Source organism: Planococcus citri, chromosome 3 (genome assembly GCF_950023065.1).
Source record: "Planococcus citri chromosome 3, ihPlaCitr1.1, whole genome shotgun sequence".
Taxonomy (NCBI): Eukaryota; Metazoa; Arthropoda; class Insecta; order Hemiptera; family Pseudococcidae; genus Planococcus; species Planococcus citri.
The window spans coordinates 40310216-40331155 of record NC_088679.1 but is presented as its reverse complement, the minus strand read 5'-3'; the positions used below and the strand labels follow the sequence as shown (position 1 = coordinate 40331155).

At 31.9% G+C, this 20940-nt stretch overlaps 1 protein-coding gene across 2 annotated transcripts in view; it reads right to left on the bottom strand.

Annotated features, from left to right (window-relative positions):
• The window catches only part of LOC135839225 (G-protein coupled receptor GRL101-like), a 169608-nt gene that overhangs the window by 17416 nt on the left and 131252 nt on the right, over positions 1-20940 (bottom strand). For both annotated transcript variants that reach the window (XM_065355157.1, XM_065355156.1), the window contains exons 6-7: positions 19590-19694; positions 11130-11249 (exon numbers count right to left, since the gene is read on the bottom strand). In XM_065355157.1, the coding sequence (XP_065211229.1) occupies positions 11130-11249; positions 19590-19694 (225 nt within the window). The remainder of the gene's footprint in view (positions 1-11129; positions 11250-19589; positions 19695-20940) is intronic.

Below are 20940 nucleotides of genomic sequence, written 5' to 3'. Positions count from 1 at the left end.
ACTACCTATGGGCAAATTTGATACTAACATCATAGATATTCTTTTGTATATTTCTATAAGCCCACATTCTCATCAATCATCATGATTGTAAGTACAAATCTATCCACGCTACGTAGGAAAAATGCGTTTAGGTAGTTCTTGGGAATGTTTCGAACGAAAAAATTGAAAAATTACAAAAAAATGTAAATACTTCCATAAGATAGGCAAAACTCTCTCGAAAAGGTTAAGAATATAGGTTGTAGGTAATACCCACCTATCTAAAAATTTTATCACGATGATTTTGGACTATGTAATGACAAATTTTCATTATTTGATTTGAAAATCCCTGTTGAATGCTGTTTCACTATTCTTACTTACTTGATCATAATTACCATTGCTCTTTATATGAAAAAATTTCATCGACCGTGGGCTTAAGTGCTAAAGCACCTACATAAAATTACGATAAAACGAATAATATTTTTGGACGCAGATACCTATCGTAGGGTTACAGAGCCGATTGTTTATTTTGGTTAAAATTTCAGCAAAAAAAAAAATTGGTTAATGTGAAATTGACCTCGCCAAATAGAGTCCCTACATGCGGTAAAAATTCCATTATACCAACATGATATATTACGTTTTATCGGTGGAAATTTTGGTGAAATGATATTGTTTACAATGCCACAAGCCACAAAATGCTTATACATGTAAGCTAAATGTGTTGAGAACTTTTCACCGCACATCATTCAATTACTGCTCTTCGAATTCGCGAGCAAAACGACGCGAAATATCTAAAACTATACGTTTTCGATGGAACGAGATCATTTTCAAAATAACTCGACGCCAATGTAATCCTCTAGTTGAACGGGGATTATGATTTTGCGTACATATTGCTTCAACGATGAAGCACAGGTAGGTACTCGAAGAAATTTGTCCTCGACACGATTTTACATCCGTGCAAATACAACTCGTGCTCGTGTATCTACTCGTATCTATCCATCCATCCTCGTATCGACGACGGTATAGGTAGGTAAGGTATTTTCTATACCTACGCAACTGTAATAACACCTAAGTAAGTGTGCGAAAATACTAAAATCTAACGCATCTAAATCACTCTAACTTTAAAATTATTATTCCTGATGCCTCCGAAATGAAACGATACCTACACCAGGGTATATTAAAAGGAAGGGAACAGGAAACGCTCGTTCTTCTTATACTGATACCTTTACTCGTCTTTCGGAAACGATAGGTAGGTATATGGGAATTTCACTCGTCATTGTACTTGTCTTCAATAAGTCGCATCCTAACTACGTTATATTAATTCGTTTCAATGAACTCGTCATTCATTAAAATCCGCAATCGAATATTTCCGCAATTATTTCTACACCGTGAATACGTATCTGCCTACCTACTATACGTATAACTTTTTTCAATCTACATTTTTCAAGGTTTTACAAGACGAGTTGAAAATCTTTTTTTACCTGTATAATTCCTAAATTTTTTTTGTCAAGTTTACGAGTGTCGAAAATCTAAAAAGTCAAGTACCTACCCAAGTTCAATACAAAATGTAATACCTACTGGGACAAAATTTTTCAAACACTTATTTCTCATTCAATTTAAAGAACCATTCGCAGTTTTATAAATGTTTTCAGTATTTCAGTTTCAAGTAAGCATTATTGTTCATTTTGAGAAGAATATCGCTGGAAATTGATAAAACTAGACGAAACTCGAGCAAATACTTAAGTACCTACATTCGTTCAAAGACACAAAAAAATGAAAAATTATTGAAAAATTTTTTCCCCAAAAGTTAAGGCAAGAAATCAACTTGCTGGAAAATTTGACGAAACAGAAGAAGTTTCGCAGACTTGCTTTCGTAAATTCAAAACTGGTGGAAGTGGTGGCAAAAAAAATTAGTGATAAGCAGGAGATTTACTGGCCATTTCAACATATACCATCGATTGATTCAAAACCTTCATTTTTTCATCTTATGTACAAGAATCAAACATTTTCCCACAGGAATGTAGCCTAACCTTAATATTCTATACCTACATTTAAAGAAAATTCCAATCGAACAAAAACTAGAAAATAAAAAATTACTACGAAGAGCTCGAAAAACAGGGTCCTACCAATGAACATGCTTTGTCTACCGACGTCTATTGAATTGAAGGCTCAACGCCCAGTGTTAAACATGTTTATGACTAACTATAAGGGAAGAATCGGTTATCTACTTAGTACATAGTTACCTTATAAATTTATCGTACAAACATAATTTTGCTCAACATAAATTTAATATAGCTACAAAGTATTGTTCAGGAAGGGTATTTGGTCGAAACGAAATTTACATGAGGTCCCTTCTCAAGTTAGAATGGAGCCCAACGAAAAAAAATTGCCAATTGGAGCAAAATACAAATAATGGAACAAATTCTAACATTTTAAACTTGGCTGTGGAAATTAATTCCATTTTGTTTCAACGATGCTTAAAATTGACTATTTTTATTATTCTTCGCGTTTTATTTGAAAAGAATATCAACATCTCGTGATTGAAAAATTCTAATCACTCATGATGATAACCGGTAAATATTTTGTTCTCATCTCAGTTAGCAAACTGTAGACCTTAACGCAAAAACCTTCGAGTAAAATATGGAAAAAATTCACAACTCCACGTTTCAGTAAATATGCATAACAATTTTAGAGACTTTCAAAGGAATACGTAAAATGGAACGAAACTTACGAGACTAACCTAAAACCTCGAATTTTTTTGTACAAATTTTTAGGAATTTTTTCTAAAAATAGCAAATCTCGACATATTTGCCAGATACATAAAAGGTATTTCAAGACGAGAAGGTAAGTAGGTATTAGGGGAAAAAATGAGTTTCTTTAAGATCGGGAATATTTGGTTTTTATTCGATGATCAACAGCATAAATATAGCTGGAGGAAAAAGTTCTAAGGCCAGTCATGAATTTTAAAAATCGATCATTGGCGGGCGTAGGCCTTGTAGTGAAAGTTGAATACCGAATCGTATTCCTTTCACATGAGATGATGCAAAATAGAAAATTATCTTTCTAATAGAAGGAGCCCAAGGTAGAGAGGTCCTGAGAAAATTGTTCAATAAAATTGAGGTTTCCAATTTTTCCTCGAAATATCTCAAAAAAATGTTTTCTAAAAAAAACACAGACGCATTTGCTCATAAGTGGGGAAAATGTTGTACAATTTTTTTCCTCGTCATTTTCTTCATAAGACTTTTCTGTTTTGCAAACAATAATTTTAAATGGAAACCAACTTTCATTTTTCGTTCAAAATATCGAAAAAGCAAACCTGCCATGAAACTAGACAGCTAAGCACAGCTTAGCTGCAAAGTGTGCGTAGCTGTATACAGTTGTACAGTTTTAACTGATAGTTTACAAAAAATAATCATATTGGTACTTGTAAACACTGAATAAGATGTGAAAACAAAACTGAGAATAATTATTTAATGCTAAATGTAAACAAAAGTAAATACATATATTATTTGTGAAAACTGAATAAAATATGAAAAACAAAAATTATAAACAGAAAAAAACAACCTTTGTATTCTAAACACAAACAAAAATTTAGTAAAATATGTTAGCAAAGAAGCTACTACTAGGAACAATAATTTCATCTTCATTCTTCAGTATAAGAATTAAATTTTAGCCAAAAACAGAAAATAATAAGATTTTTGAACAATAATTTTTAAAGAAAATGAGGTTTTTTGGAATTTATAGCAAAACAAGCCATCAGCTATTCGCTGATTACAAGAGAGTTTTTGCCAATCAATTTAAAAAAAAAATTACCATATTTCTTTTATTTATTTTGTATTGTTGATATAATAATGTTCATGAAGAAAACAGTTTACTTGAGTGCCATAAACATGAAAATATTCTCCAGCTCTTTTTTTTCCCCAATTTTAATAACTAATTTTTTTTTCAAGTTTTTAACTTTACTTTTAATACAGGTCGGATGATGGGGAATACTCCCACTCACGGAGGGCGTCATCCATACGCCACGTACCATGTAGGTACAGCAGGATTTCTTCATTTTTCTGAAAATTAATAGTTGTAATTATTTTATCTGTAAATTCTTTTACCTGTTTAACTGTTTCAAAAAAAAAGTATAATTTCTGCGTAATAAATATCAAATTTGATGTTATAATTTCGAAAAAGTTTGTTTATTTTTCATCAACATAATATACCAATTCAAAGAATATTTCACCGATGCATACAGTGGTGCTAACCGTAACCGCAAAAAAACAAAAACTGTAACCGAAATCCGAACAAGATCCATACTTTTAGCCATTTTCAAATCCTAACTGAAAACAAAAACCTAAATTTCATAGGTTTTTTTAAAAACCGTAAAAAACCATAACAAAAATAATGAAGCAGTGTGAGTAAAACCAAAACCTAAACTGATAGAATTTATTTTGGTTTTCAGTTTGGGTTTTTTTCAGTTTTCTTTATTAAAGTACATTTTTTTGCCATTCATTTTTTTTGGCTTCATTTGTGCCTATGTATTGACTTTAACTTTGCCTCTACATTGCCACAACTTATTGGCTTCAATTAGGTATGCCACTACTTGTTGGCTTCATTTGTCCCTATGTATTGACTTTAATTTTGCCTCTACATTGCCACTACTTATTGGCTTCAATTAGGTATGCCACTACTTGTTGGCTTCATTTGTCCCTATGTATTGACTTTAATTTTGCCTCTACATTGCCACAACTTATTGGCTTTAATTAGGTATGCCACTACTTGTTGGCTTCATTTGTCCCTATGTATTGACTTTAATTTTGCCTCTACATTGCCACAACTTATTGGCTTCAATTAGGTATGCCACTACTTGTTGGCTTCATTTGTCCCTATGTATTGACTTTAATTTTGCCTCTACATTGCCACTACTTATTGGCTTCAATTAGGTATGCCACTACTTGTTGGCTTCATTTGTCCCTATGTATTGGCTTTAATTTTGCCTCTACATTGCCACAACTTATTGGCTTCAATTAGGTATGCCACTACTTGTTGGCTTCATTTGTCCCTATGTGTTAACTTTAACATCTCCAACCAATTAGCCTGTAAAACAACAAAACAATTTAGTAAATGAATCAAAAAACAGAAACGAGTGCACATTGTGAACATACCTGAGTCTAATTCCTAATTTTGAAAAAATAAACTAAATACTTCATTGAAAATTGATAAACAAAAAAAAACACCAACTAAAAAAAACATTTTCAATAAAAAATGAAAAAAAAATTATAAAATAAATCTCTAACCTATTAAGTAGGTATGCACTAGATAAGAAACTCAATTTAATCTAGCCTAAAAAAATGAAATTTGAATTTTAAAAAAAAATGGATGAAAAAATTATGTTTCTAACTTATTAAGTATGCACTAGATTAGAAACTCAATTTGAACTAACCTAAAAAAAATGAAAAAAATAAAAATAAAACAGAATTTGAATTTTTTATGAAATTGGATAAAATAATTATTTTCTAACCTATTGGGTATGCACTAGATTAGAAACTCAATTTGAACTAGCCTAAAACAAAAAATAAATAAATAAAAATTTCAAAAAAATGCCTAAAAAAATAAGATTTGAATTAAAAGAAATAAATAAAATGATAAATTTCTAACCTATTAAGTATGCACTAGATTAGAAACTAAATTTGAACTATCCTGAAAAAAAACAAAAACCAAAATTTCAAAAAAAAATATAATAGATTTGAATTAAAAAAGCACCAGATTAAAAACTCAATTTGAACTAGTCTAAAAAACAAAAACAAAAATTTCAAAAAAATAATAATACTGGATAATTAATAAATTTGAATTGAAAAAGCACCAGATTAGAAACTCAATTTGAACTAGCATGAAAAAAACAAATGAAAATTTCAAAAAAAAAAAATAGATTTGAATTAAAAAAGTGAAAAAAACAAATGAAAATTTCAAAAAAAATAATAGATTTGAATTAAAAAAGCACCAGATTAAAAACTCAATTTGAACTAGTAATGAAAATTTCAAAAAAAAATAATAGATTTGAATTAAAAAAGCACCAGATTAAAAACTCAATTTGAAATTATCAAAAAAAAAACAAAAAAAATAGAAACCAAATTTGAACTATCCTGAAAAAAAACAAAAATAAAAATTTCAAAAAAATGATAGATTTGAATCAAAAAAGCACCAGATTAGAAACTCAATTTGAACTAGCATGAAAAAAACAAATGAAAATTTCAAAAAAAATAAAATAGATTTGAATTAAAAAAGCACCAGATTTAAAACTCAATTTGAACTAGTATAAAAAAAACAAAAAAAAAAAATAGATAATTAATAAATTTGAATTAAAAAAGCACCAGATTAGAAACTCAATTTGAACTAGCCTGAAAAAAACAACAGAAAATGATAATAATAAAAACAATAATGAAGATGTAATAATTACCTGTTTATTTGAACTGAAAAGCTGCAACCATTAAATCAACACAGGAACAATATAGGTAACACTATTCTTAACAGACACAAGCTATATAGGATACTAACTGGAATGGTGTATACTTCACAAAGGTTTCACATAAAATGAACTGCCAATTTGTTTTACTGCCGGAGGTAACCAAGTAAATTAGAAGGAAACACCCCACCAAGCCACTCCCACTTGAAATACACAGCTGGCAGACTGGGGGTGTAACAGGGTACAATGCAACGCAGGTGTTTATAAAATGATGAAGGGATAAGGCTGGGGGTATAGCAGGGTACAATGAGCGGCAGGTGGTTTACAAGTCCCCTTTCTCCTTTTTTAGGAATTTATGCATTAAAATAATGAACTAAAATTGCAATTACTCAGCAATTACCCATCCGAATTGAATGAAAAATAATCTATTCCCTCCGCCTTAATGATTCTCAAATGGTGTCCAATAGGTACAAAAAACGGTTGGATAGTTTAAGAGAACATTCATGTATAATGAAATTTCATTTCTCAAAGCGAAACCAATAGTGTGCTACGCACACTAAAAATGAATCACATTCCAGATAGGTATACGTAATATAGGTATAAAAAAGTTAAGTTTTAAATTTCGTTGTTTTTCGTTTTTTTTAGCCAAAATTTGCCAGACAGATTTTTTTGTGATGAAAAATTCACAATGAAAAGAAAATTACCGTAAATTTTTTTTAGAAAAAATCAGGGAGTATAACAAAAAATAGAGTATAGATATAAAATTTTCCATTTTCAGTTCGATTTTTTTTCGAGGAAGCCTTGTTTACGAATGAAATACGAGTATATTTCAGACAAGTATTAAACATATGTATCAACTTTATTGAACGATTTTAGGTCTCTCCTGTATTTCTAATTCGTTGATTCACGAAAAGAAATAAAAATATCCTTCGATAAAACATACTATTAGTGAGATAATAATTATTACCCATTACACACATTCGCCAAACGTCATTTTTAAAATTTTTCTCGCTATTTCACACACTAGAATGTCAAATTAGCACACAACACCTTTAAAACCTAATATGTACGTAACCGTACCTCCAATTGTAAGCCTAACCCAAATTAATGGAAATCATCTCACCACGACGTTAGAAAAGATTCAACTGCATTAGCAGCACCGACGACACCACTAACATAATTCCATTTCGAAATAGGATATCAAACGAAAATTGAGCGATGTGCTCGTCCACAAAATAGTACATAAAAGGTGATTCTGCAGCGGTAAAATATTACACCGAGTGAAGATAATACCTAAATGCTCTTATCTCTTAAATACATATCTTTGACCGGTAAATGGATTTCTGCGGCGAAAAAAGTATGGAAACATAAACATGAAAATGAAATTTGAAAGCTAACGGAGCTTATTTTTTGAGATAACTTTGTTGTGGAAAAGTTTCATAAAATAATACAATTTTACGCAAACCATGAACTTGGCTCTTGTATTTTCGGCTTGTTTGTTTTATGCTTTGAATTTTGATAACTTTTTAACATACCATAATATGATACGAGTAGGTATGTACACGATTTAGACGCAATTGTGAATAAAGAGTTCAACGTTGTTGAATAAATTTCAAAAAGCTGTACTGCTTTTTTGATAATAAGCCTGTTGTTCTGTATGTGCACGTAAGAAAATTCGAATAGACTTTCATTTCTTTCGGCGAAGCCTTTTAGATTAAAATTTTCATCGTGAAAACAATACGTAGGTACCTATATACATACTCGTACCTATTTGATGTTTATATGTATATGAGTACAGTAGAGGTAGAAGGTAGGTACTAGGTACCTGCAGAAAAATAAAATAAATTACACATTTGCAAAAGAATTTACGTACTTGAATGAATTGTTTTCTATTTTTGTTAACGTTTCAATTTTTCCATCTCTGTTTCATTAATTTGAAACACACCGGTGCTTAGTCGAAGAATAAGGAATTAAGGATAATGAAAAATCTACATACAGTATGACACAGAAGTAGTGCCCGGTGGCTTTTATTTCTAAGTGGAAAGAGCTAGAGAGATGAATGAAGCGGCGTTGAGTAAGGAAAAATAAGGGCTTTCAAAAGCAACCTTTAAAATTTCAGGCCCACGCACAGGGTGTCCACAAATTGAAAAACCGGTTTGGTCAAAAAATTCAAACTGGTTTTTATTGGCGCAATGTATTCTACACACTGAGGCGACAAAAACGTGATATGAATTTTTTGAAACCGGTTCGTTAATTTGCAACCAGTTAACAAAAAATACCCAAAAATTGTAGATAGAGAAAAAAGTTTGAAACAAAAGTTGTAGTTGTAGAGCGTGAAAAATTACACAATTCTGTCTAATCACATTTTGAAACCGGTTCATTGGTTCGCATTTAGCTACCAGTTTTTGACAATCACCTAAAAATTGAAGATAGAGAAAAATGCTTGAAACAAAAGTTGTAGAGCGTGAAAAATTGAACCATTTTCACTGATCGGATTTTGAAACCGGTTCTTTAATTTGCAACCAGTTATCAAAATTACCTAAAAATTGGAGATCAAGAAAAAAGCTTGAAACAAAAGTTGTAGAGCGTGAAAAATTACACAATTCTGTCTAATCACATTTTGAAACCGGTTCATTGGTTCGCATTTAGCTACCAGTTTTTGACAATCACCTAAAAATTGAAGATACAGAAAAATGCTTGAAATAAAAGTTGTAGAGCGTGAAAAATCGAACCATTTTCGCTGATCAGATTTTGAAACCGGTTCTTTAATTTGAAACCAGTTATCAAAATTACCTAAAAATTGGAGATCGAGAAAAAAGCTTGAAACAAAAGTTGTAGAGCGTGAAACATTACACAATTCTGTCTAATCACATTTTGAAACCGGTTCATTGGTTCGCATTTAGCAACCAGTTTCTGACAATCACCTAAAAATTGAAGACAGAGAAAAATGCTTGAAATAGAAGTTGTGGAGCGTGAAGAATTGAACCATTTTTGCTGACCGGATTTTGAAAATGGCTAATTAACTTACAATCAGGTAACTTTTGATGGCTTGCTGCGACTTAATGAACCGGTTTCAAAATCTGATCAGCGAAAATGGTTTGATTTTTCACGCTCCACAACTTTTGTTTCAAGCATTTTTCTGTATCTTCAATTTTTAGGTGATTGTCAAAAACTGGTTGCTAAATGCGAACCAATGAACCGGTTTCAAAATGTGATTAGACAGAATTGTGTAATTTTTCACGCTCTACAACTTTTGTTTCAAGCTTTTTTCTCGATCTCCAATTTTTAGGTAATTTTTATAACTAGTTGCAAATTAAAGAACCGGTTTCAAAATCCGATCAGTGAAAATGGTTCAATTTTTCACGCTCTACAACTTTTGTTTCAAGCATTTTTCTGTATCTTCAATTTTTAGGTGATTGTCAAAAACTGGTAGCTAAATGCGAACCAATGAACCGGTTTCAAAATGTGATTAGACAGAATTGTGTAATTTTTCACGCTCTACAACTTTTGTTTCAAACTTTTTTCTCTATCTACAATTTTTGGGTATTTTTTGCTAACTGGTTGCAAATTAATGAACCGGTTTCAAAAAATTCATATCACGTTTTTGTCGCCTCAGTGTGTAGAATACATTGCGCCAATAAAAACCAGTTTGAATTTTTTGACCAAACCGGTTTTTCAATTTGTGGACACCCTGTGCGTGGGCCTGAAATTTTAAAGGTTGCTTTTGAAAGCCCTTATTTTTCCTTACTCAACGCCGCTTCATTCATCTCTCTAGCTCTTTCCACTTAGAAATAAAAGCCACCGGGCACTACTTCTGTGTCATACTGTACACCTACTTCGTTACCTATCTCGTCATAACATACGGTCAATTTTTCTTATTAAAAAAAATAATAACTGGCAGCCATTCAAAATCGAATAATGAATTGATATGATTAAGTTCGAAATAGAAAAGGTACCGAAAACTCACCCAGTATTTTTTAAAATAGAAAATAAGAAACAAACAGAAAACACTCCACAAAAATAAAAAAACAAACACGCGTTCGAGTTATTCTTGGAATCATTGGCATAAGATCATCGGATGGAAAAAATTTAGAATAAATTAGGGAGAAAAAATGATTACGTCATATCGGCAGCATTAAAGGTGACGTTGTTGACGATAACGTTGAACGTCTTTTGAAATTGTTTCTAGAATTTTGTTCATTATTGCGACCTTAGCAAAAAAAACTTGACGGAATTTTTAAGGGAAAAGATGAAAAGAAGTCGTTGGGCACCGGCATATTTGTATAATGTTTTATCAAATACTCGATGTAGGTAGGTACCAACTTCGAGTTGGTAAGTAAAAGAACTGATTTTTTCCCCTTCAAAATATGATATTTATAAAACCTTGTTTCGAGTTACGAAAGTTTAACGTTACACAGCACCTAGATAGTACAGAGTTTACACTGCAACTCATTTTTCTATTACAACTACATACACGCACCTATACAGTCTACAATACATACTTATGTACTATACTCGTATTGATAAAGAAAGTACCTTTACCTATACGTATACACGCATACGGTGTAAATGGCACAAACACATAAAAACAATTTGTTCTCGTGCAGTGAGGACTATCATTCGCAGGCTTTGAAATTCGCGAGCGTCTACTTTACGAGTAAAACAATAATTTCAAAAGTATATACTATAAATAGATACTCACAGCATTCGGTGTATTCGTCCGAATTATCGCCACAATCGTCAACAAAATTACAAGTCAATTCGATAGGAATACAAAAATCATTTTCACATTTGAAGTGCGTAGTTGGACATTGATACGTGCCTGGAATATAAAACAGATTAATTATCAACTCTAATCAAGCGAAAAGAGGATACATAATTTTCGGCTGAAATTCAACGTCATCGATAGGCCTATGAAATAACACGCCATTTCGAACGTTTGCGGATAAGTATTGGCATCATTGAAACTGAAATAGGCGAGAGTGAAAATATAACGATAGCGAATCAAAAAATCATCTTCAATTTATATATAATATACCAACTTACAAACAAGCCCAGCGTATTCCCACCAGGATAAAATGTACGTAGTATAATGATGATGAAAATTTGGCGTTGCCCCTCCCCCTCACCACCAAATGAAACATGATTTTGAAACTTTTTATTGATTCTAAACTGCATTTTCCAGCATTTTTTAGCATAGACACGATAGAGAAATATCATTTTTTCAACGTTTTCAGCTAATTTTTGGTGCATAACAAAGTGGCAACACTGATTTTTACCATGGGCATATGTAAAGCTCTTTAATACAAGTATGGAAATAGATTATACTCTTAAGAAAGTCATAGGATTTTACGTAAGTTTTACGTACTGCGCAGTGCGCGAGCAAGCATCAAATCAGCTGTTCACGTACAACGTTGCACCGCAATGGTTGCTCCGCCCACCTCCACCGCGTGACGACACCAACCTGCCATGCGCAGTACGTAACACATACGTAAAATGCTATGACTTTCTTAAGAGCATACTCTATTTCCATACTTGTATTAAAGAGCTTTAGGCATATGTAAACTGGGCACAATACATAAGAAAAAATTAATGAAATAATAACATGTATTTGGGCACATTAGGGTTTCGGCATGTTGTATGTATTAGGTAGGTCAGGTACTAATCAGCTAAGTAGGCACTGGTAGACTCGTGTAGAATGAAACCACATTCATTCATTCATGATCATGATACGTATTAAGTAATGGAGTGGTAGGTATAGGTGAAGAAGTGCCATTTCCTTCGAGTTTTTGGGCATATCAATCACAGTTGCGTTTATGTGGACAACCAATCTCTCATTTCAATTAATCATACTTTCACCCACATCCGAGCATCTATAAAATTATGGACGCCCTAAAATAAGTACAAATCATGACAGTTGTAAAGCTGAATAGTACCTACCTATACATGTATCAGATATTCCAAGAAAAAGAATAATTGTTTTTCAATGAAAAGTCAAAAGGTTAATTGCTGAAGCGATTGTAAAATATAATAATATACTTGTATGATATTTTAAAAATCACCGACACCTTAGTTCAAAAAGCTTAGAAATTTCAATGCTCATTGCTCATTGCTCATCAGTGAAAATGCACGAGTAAGCACACATTTTATAAAGAATTCGAAAACACCACGAGTGCAGTAGGATAATTTTATTCGACTTGGATAAATCCTTGGAACTGAAAGTTTACACGTGTATCGAATCAGATTGAAGAATTCACTAGCAGTTTTGTAAGTTCACATTTGGAGAAAAAAATGATAAATTTTCAAACAAAAAAATTATTATCTAAAAAAATAGTTAGTAACGATGCTTGCTTCTTATGCTCATCAAATTACAAGAAAAATATTTCATAAGTTTATATAACTCGTTACGGTTCTTTCATCGTATGTATCTGTGAGCGATGTGAAATTATACCAGAATTTTGAGCAATATGTATAGTTAGGTACTCGTAGATGATAGTAATTTCAAGACACCTACAATTCGACTGTAAACATTTACAGTCGAGTGAATTCGTTATTTCTCAAAGGTATGACAATTAGACGAACCAGTGAGAGGGTTCCATTCAATATTTTTGCGCTTTATTCGCTTAGGCTCACGTTGAATCGTGTTTTATTTTAGGAATTATAGGTATTGACAAAAAATATTTATGATTACTAATAAAAAATTTCAAATTGATTTATTTTTCAACGGATAGATCTTTGTCAAAATGATATGTAACATTTATTTTACAAACCTTTCCACCCCAAAAATTCAATGTTATTTTTTGACAGTTTTTCAGAAAAAGATCATCCATGTCTCATTCATCTTGACCCTCTTCCCCCTCCTCCTGTTCTTCCATTTCAAAGCAGATATGAGCGATAAGATAGGTAAATGAAGAAACACGGTATTCCAAATTTGTAAAAAAAATATTGGTACGAGGCAAAAAAAAAATTAAAAGAAAGAGGTTTTCAAAGGTCAAATTTTATCGTTCAAAGAGCACTTGTAGACGAGTAAACTGGGTGATTTGATCTCATCTTCGGATTCCGGCTATTTATGAAAATTTTTTCAAGCATATTTTCTGGACAAAAATAGAATTTTCAGCTTTTGAATGACACTTTCGGTCACTTCTTTCAGCGGTACAATTATAAAAAATTCACATTGTGTAACACGTGTAGGTACGTGAAAATCTTTGATTTTTTTATTCATTTTCATCAAAGCCATTTTTTTTTAATTTGGAAAATTGCACTCATCACAGGTAAAAAAAATCGAAGATTTTTAATTTATGGGTAATTCTCAAAAATAAGGTCAATTTTGATGTGCATAATTTTGAAAAACAAAAATCATTTTTTTTTGTGGAAAATTTCAAGTGGGAATTATTTGTATAGGTGTCCCAGATCCCTTTTCTAGTGTTGGCCTCAATTCAATACCCCCTCACTGTGGGCCCTGACACCCCTAAAACGGTGATAATTAGGATTCGACCCTCATCGATGTGTAATATGTCGATTGATATGTTTTCGAGGTCGTAGAATTCGAATCTGGAGTTATTTTTTTTGTAGAGGTGGAGGGTGAGGCGTGGGGAGGGGGAAATGTCAAATTTTGCTTATATTATCGTATAATATGTCGATTTATGTTATTCAGGCCGCAGAGTTCGAATCTGGACTAATTTTTTTGGTAGGGGTGGTGGTGAGGCGTAGGGAGGGGGAAAATGTCAAATTTTGCTAATATTATCGTGTAATATGTCAACTAGTGCGATAAAAGTACAGCTGTCTGAAATCTGGCCAAGTCGAAGGACAAATGAGCGCTGCACAAGCCGAAGGACAATTTCAACGTTTTTTCGATTCTAGCCTTACTTACTGGACATTATTTGATTTTTAACACGTAATAAATGTTTACTTATCATGTAGAATAACTTCCCTTTCTCAATTATCGTTTTTGGCGGGTTCATTAGGGTAAATAAAAACGCAAGCCGAAGGACACAGATTTTTCTAAATATCAAATTTTCAGAGATAAGTACGATCAGAACGAGCCATTGCATAGGTTTTGAAAATAACGGTGCGGGGTATCATTTCTATAAGAACAGTGAACCAGTGCAGCCCCTCACCAGAAAAAAATGTTGGATTGGGAAGCTACCAAAAATAACTGAAAATTGCTCTAAAATTTGCGCAAAAAGTGTGTGACAGTTTTCAAATGTGAAATGTGAGCTTCCTACGGACTTATTGCAATTTCAATTTGCACAATAATTGACCTTCGTGTTCTATAATAATGAGAATGTGTCAATTTTTCCAAAAAAAAAAAATAAAGTTCATGACACTTTATAACATTTATTTTCAAAAACATGGCATGTGACAGCCAAGTCGAAGGACATTTGGGGTATAAAATCGAATGTACACCAATGAAAGGAGTGGCTAAAAATCTCAATACCATAGGTATGTGAAATGCGTGGGGGATGATCCTTGAATGGACAAAAAAAATTTCATGCTAAAACCTTTGAGAAATTTGCCATGTACACAATTTTTACCCTTTTTTTGAGAATTACTCTTATGTGAAATTGCAACGCACGAGTATGATGTATTTCGAGTCTTTGGAGAGGGCTTAATGTAAGACTTTTGGAACCAGAATGTCTAGAAAAAAACAAATAAGGCCATTTTATTTCGTGGAATGTTTTAATATGAAGTACTTTTCACAGTGAATTGTTCAAGATTCTTGGAAAATGATGACATTTATTTTCAAGAGGTTAATATCAAGTTTGCCAAAAATCGAAAAATCAATTAGAGTTGTTGAAATTTGGTTACGTACAAGAGCTTTTGAACATAATTCAATTTTTATAGAGTTTTAATCCGAACAATAGATACTACTGGCTCATTCTTATTGGACATAGAGCGATAAAGAGAGTGCATAGTTTTATTTCAAATCGTTACACACCCTTCCTTATACGCGGGATTTCATTTTTTTTGACTGGTCAAAATTCTACCTGTGAAACGTGAAACTTATTAAAAAGGGGAGACGATTCCCTTCACGCTAAACGGAGGTGGTAAAAGATTTTTTGGTAAATTTCTGAGAAAATTATAAATAAGCAAGCATACCTACTCTTCCAAAACCTAGTTATCGTTACAATTTGCAAGTTTTTTTTAAACGCTGCAATTATTGAAGCGTGTAAAATTTGATACACATGATTAAATTTGTCAAACTTGAATGCAAACCTACATTGTAAAAGAATCGCAAAGAAATATAAACGTTTAGAATGGCAAATACCAAAAATGTATTTTCAAAAGCGACAGCTGTAAATATCATTTTTCCATTGTTCCATTTACTCGAAACATTGTACAGGTAGGTAGGTAGGTACCTATTTCGTATTTATAGAAATTCGTGGGACGTATTGGGTGACAAATAAGTATTAAAATTTTGCAACTTTGCATAAGATTGCGTGCTACAGATTTGGCGGAAAAGTTTTTAAATTTTATTGCTTTAAATTTCAAACCGAAGGAAAGTTGTGCTAATACAGGAAAACTAAGCGAAAGAATTCAATAAACAGCTAATTCCGTGACATTAATTTGAAAATTAAAAGCGGACAAAATGGTATTTTCAGAAAATGCGTCGTTATACGGTTACGCGCTGTGCCTATACCATTGTACATTAAAATACAAATCAAATTCAATAAACAAAAACAAAACAGCAGCTTTCTCAGCTTCATGCTGCAATATTAGCGTAGCAAAATGAAAAATTTTTGAAAGAATTCTTGTCACGATGTTATGGTAAACTACGTTAATCATATAGGCACATTTTTTATCCAGTTAATATATTTCGATTCATATTATAATAATTTAAAACGGGTTATCAGTTTGGAAGGGTTTAACTTGCATAATACCGTTCGTTGATGGATAAGCATTTTTCAATTTTTTTTTTTTTTTTTTTTTTTTTGAGAAAATATATTATACATAAAACTGGCGTGGCGAAAGTTTCAATACCTTCAAAATACACCACCATATCGTTGAATATAAATTAGATTAATCGAAATATTCTATAAAAACGTGAAAAAATTCATTGTCGATCATTTTCAACCTTTTATACGAACAAAATTACAATTCGTAGGTTTTTTTTTATCCACTATGAAAATGTAAAGAAGAAAAATTAATTCCGAATGGTTCACGTAACTGGGTTAACAAAAACGTAGCCTCGTCTATAAACTTAATTTTTAAACATCCATCAAGTTATACTTACATTTAACCAAAATGGTTTCATTTGTGATTTTTTGTGTGTTTAATTAAATAATACACCGTTTCGCGTTTGTTGGCTATATTTTTCCGGTGCCATTAGCGATGTTCTTTTTGTTAGGGGAACATTTTTTCAACAAAATGTACTCAAGTTACCTACCACCAACGTATTTTATTGATGGTACAGTCGAGTTGAATCTGCGTAATTAATTCCAGCTCTTTTACTAATTCTAATAAGATTAAAATTAATTTTTTCTCTAATTAAAATATCACCAAATGTTTTCCCGTTTAGTATAGTCGGTTGGTAGGTATAAGTTCCTTATTATTTTATAGCGTGGCATTTGAACGTATTAGGTATTCGAATAAGAAACATCTAACGCATCGAATACGTGAGTAAATAGGGGTAATTTATTTCAAAATACCGTCGTCTACCGCCTTTTTCTCTCTCGTCCTATCCTTCTCTAGCTATTTTTTAATATAGACCTAACTTTACAATAAGCGTGTGAATTTATCATTTTCAAATTGAAAACGTCAGATTTCATTTTTCAGCGTTACAATATTTTCATTCGTTCGAAAAACACCGAAATACGTATTTTTTCAAAACGTAGGTGCTTGCCTATAAAGCACCCAAATACCTTGTTATTGTTTAAACAAGATAAAAAGGAAAGTTCTGAAATTTGTTTAACAAATTGTAATTTTTTTTTGTGTTTTTTTTTTGTTTTCAATATGCTTATTTTTGAGCACTGGTTTTAGAGCAGTAGTCAAGAGCTGATTGGGAAAATTAACAGATCAGATCAAAATTCATTTTTGGTCCGATTTGACTTGAAGATATCTACTGTCTACTTCTACATACGGGCATATTTTATGTATCGTATTCGTTCGTATTTACGGCAAACTAGTTAGGCAATTTTATTAACATGTAGGTAGATGCGACGTATCAAATGCAGTTTTCGAAGGCTGTAAGACGTGTAAAGCAAACAATGCAAGTGATTGTCACGAACATTTTTTCAGCCTTCAGCGTTGATTAACAGAGAGAAGGTCAATGCAATAAATAATATTTTTACTTCGTCCGCAAAATAACCAGGTAAACATTTCACGTTCTCATTTTCAACAAAAATTGGCTCCGCAAAATATTGCAGTTTTGTTCTATACGTGAAATTTCTCCTCCCTTTTCGGTGCAAAATATTAGTTATTTTGCGAGAATAGAAAACGTCAATCCTACTTTTCTGTTGTTTTTCTTACAAACGAGGAAGCTGAAATCGTTTCAGAGTTATCTGTTGTTTCTTCCACCAAAAAAAAAATTAGAAATAAGAAAAAATTTAAATGAAGAAATTAACAGTTTATGAGAAATTTTTAAAAATTTTGTACTGTACGCAGTATTTTGATTTTTAAAAATTTAAACCAGGTGAGTATCTCAAGTTGATTCATCAGGGGGCTTATTTTTTAAAGTTTTTAGCAGTCTAGAAAAGATGTAAGAATTCAAAATATTTTTAATTTTTAAATACATATATGTAATTTTTGAATGAGAGATTTGATAATAGCCCATTCATGTCTTACTATGGAAGGAAATAACACTTACAATGAAGTGAATACTTCGTATAAGTTTTTTCTTGTTCAATAAAATAAAAACCAAGGGTCTTTTTTTAACCAAAGAATTACTTAGGTACATTGAATGGGATACAATATCATTAGATGCCCGCTTACAAAGGATAGATAGACACCTACGTGAATAATGATACCATCTGAACGCAAACGTGAATTAGTTATTACTATGATAACCTATCAAAGGTAATTTATAGCGGCACAAAATTGTTTTAAATGATGGAGTATCTCGTTTGAAATACTGAAACATTTAAATCGATGGTTAAGGTTTCGTGTTGAAAATTTTCTCGATATATAAATTTTCAATAGGTACAAGTAGATGGGCTTAGTTAGATACGTAGGTACATTTTACCGGTAGGTACTAAAATTTGTTGTTTTTTGGAAGACAATGAGGAATATTTATTTCCAATCGTGATCGCGTGTACTCTCCAAGTCGATTAAAATTTACCTCGTCGTTAAATTAAAATCATCGAAGGCGATACATAAATTCATTGTACCTTTATATAGGTACCTAACTACTTACTTACCTACTATAAGATTAAATATTTTTTGTCGCAAAACGTGCAAGGTATGCTTAAGTACACATTAATTAAGTACCTTCTTGAACCGAAACATTTTTTCAATGTCACGAATACTAAAAGAGCGAAACAGAGCAGTATTTGAATTTTTTATTTTGACAACTTTTACGTAGGTACTTTGTCGGAAAAAGCTGCTTGAGAGCCGCATTAGGTCTCCAGAGAAAATAATTTTTACGCAAAATTCATTACCTATTCATATATTATCGCAATTTTTTTTGGTACTCGATTCAAAAAATAACTAAGTACGAAATAAGTAATCCAGCTAAAATTTAGGAACAGAAAAAAAATTATAGGTAGTTAATATTGAAAAACCTCACTCTCAACGCTGTAATTTAAGCGAGATTTTATTTTATGGTATAAAAAATATGAATAATTTTCGCACGTTTGCAAAATTTTACGATCACGTTATACCAATTACTCAATTTTTAATTGATAACATTTTCTCGTAGGAGTATAGGACGTTATAAATTGTTGGAAAATCTTTATTCTCCAATTAAGAAACCACTAAGCATATCGTATTTTACAATACGTTGTAATACGAGTTGCCTATAATCACTCCATCATAATGAAACGTAACCCTTTGCGGAACATGTGTTATACGTACATGTATAGTTTACCTCTAGTACCTCTACCTAGCTATCATTTGACATGGCGAAAATCGAACCAACTGGTAGCCTATACTTTATAGACCCATTAAGCTATATCTATGAGTAGGTATACTACCTATAGTCGAGAAAAATAAATATGGAAATTACCGCAATTTTCTTCGTCTTCGCCGTTGGGACAGTCTGTATTTCGATCACATCTGCTTAACAAATCGATGCAACTGTTACTGCAACGGAATTCATTAGGCAGGCATCCTGAGTACACAAAAAAATACATTGATAGGGTGATAAACGATAGGCAATAAGTACTCGTACATTGATGTCAGTTCAATAGCGTCATTATTACATGTGAGATGTTTCAGAGTAGACGTAAACAGCTCAGCCTACAGTTTTTTTTTTTTTTTTTTGCTTTAATACATAGACATACAAAACAAAACAAAAATGACAAATTTCTAAAATGGTTTCTTTATTGTAAATTCCAAAGCAAGTCAACCAAAAAACTACCACGCAAAATGTCTTCAATTTTTTGTTTCGTAAAAATTTCGAAACCTCACGTCGTACGTATTACTGCTTGGTGGATATATTGTGTTGATAGAAGTGTCTAAGTAACTCTCAAAATTACTCGTAAATTCAGGAAATACTCTAAGTTTGATCGAAAGAGAATTTGTCCTAAACTCCCGTAACCAAAATTTCAAGTTCTAAATTTCTTTTTTGGACATGTGGCGAATTTTTGAAACTGTTTTATGAGGTACATACTTACCTATAATGCTTTTTTTTCCTTCTTGAGAGAAGTGAACAATTCAACTCTCATACAACAACAACTACTTACCTAGTAGTTTTGCACTATTCTGAAGCCTCTAGCGATTTTTCAAATTTTTCCAGGAAGTTTAAATCTCTCTGGAAAGGTCAAAAATTGACTTTTGAACACGCGCATCTGGAACTTCGTGGTAATCAACTACAACGGTTGAAAGGATGCCCAATAATCACCAACCAAAGTTATACATTCTAAAGTTCATTTTTGACACTTTCAGAACAATTTCGAAATTTCTGGAGAAATTTGAAAATTCGCTCGAGGCTTCAAAAAGGTAAAAATACGACTGTTTCCCGAGTCCTACGATCAAAGAGACACGCCAGATGAAATCTTTTCGAAAAAGTCGCTCGTGGTATGCCTTGTTTGAAGATTTGATTTTCCCCCATTTTTTTGGAATTTACAAATTGGTCATGGTCAAAAATTACCTTTTGAGTTCACACTTCCTGGAATTTTGCGGTCACCACTTAAAACGGTTGAGGGGGTATACCCAATAAGCACCAACCAAAGTTATACATTCTAAAGTTCATTTTTGGCCATTTCAAAGCGATTTATTGAAATTCCTGGAGAAATTTGAAAAATTGCCAGAGGCACCAGAACAGTACAAAACTAGATACAGATAGGTACATACTAGGTACTCGTTGTTGTGTGAGAGTTAAATTAAAGGAATTATTCACATTGATTCACTTTGCT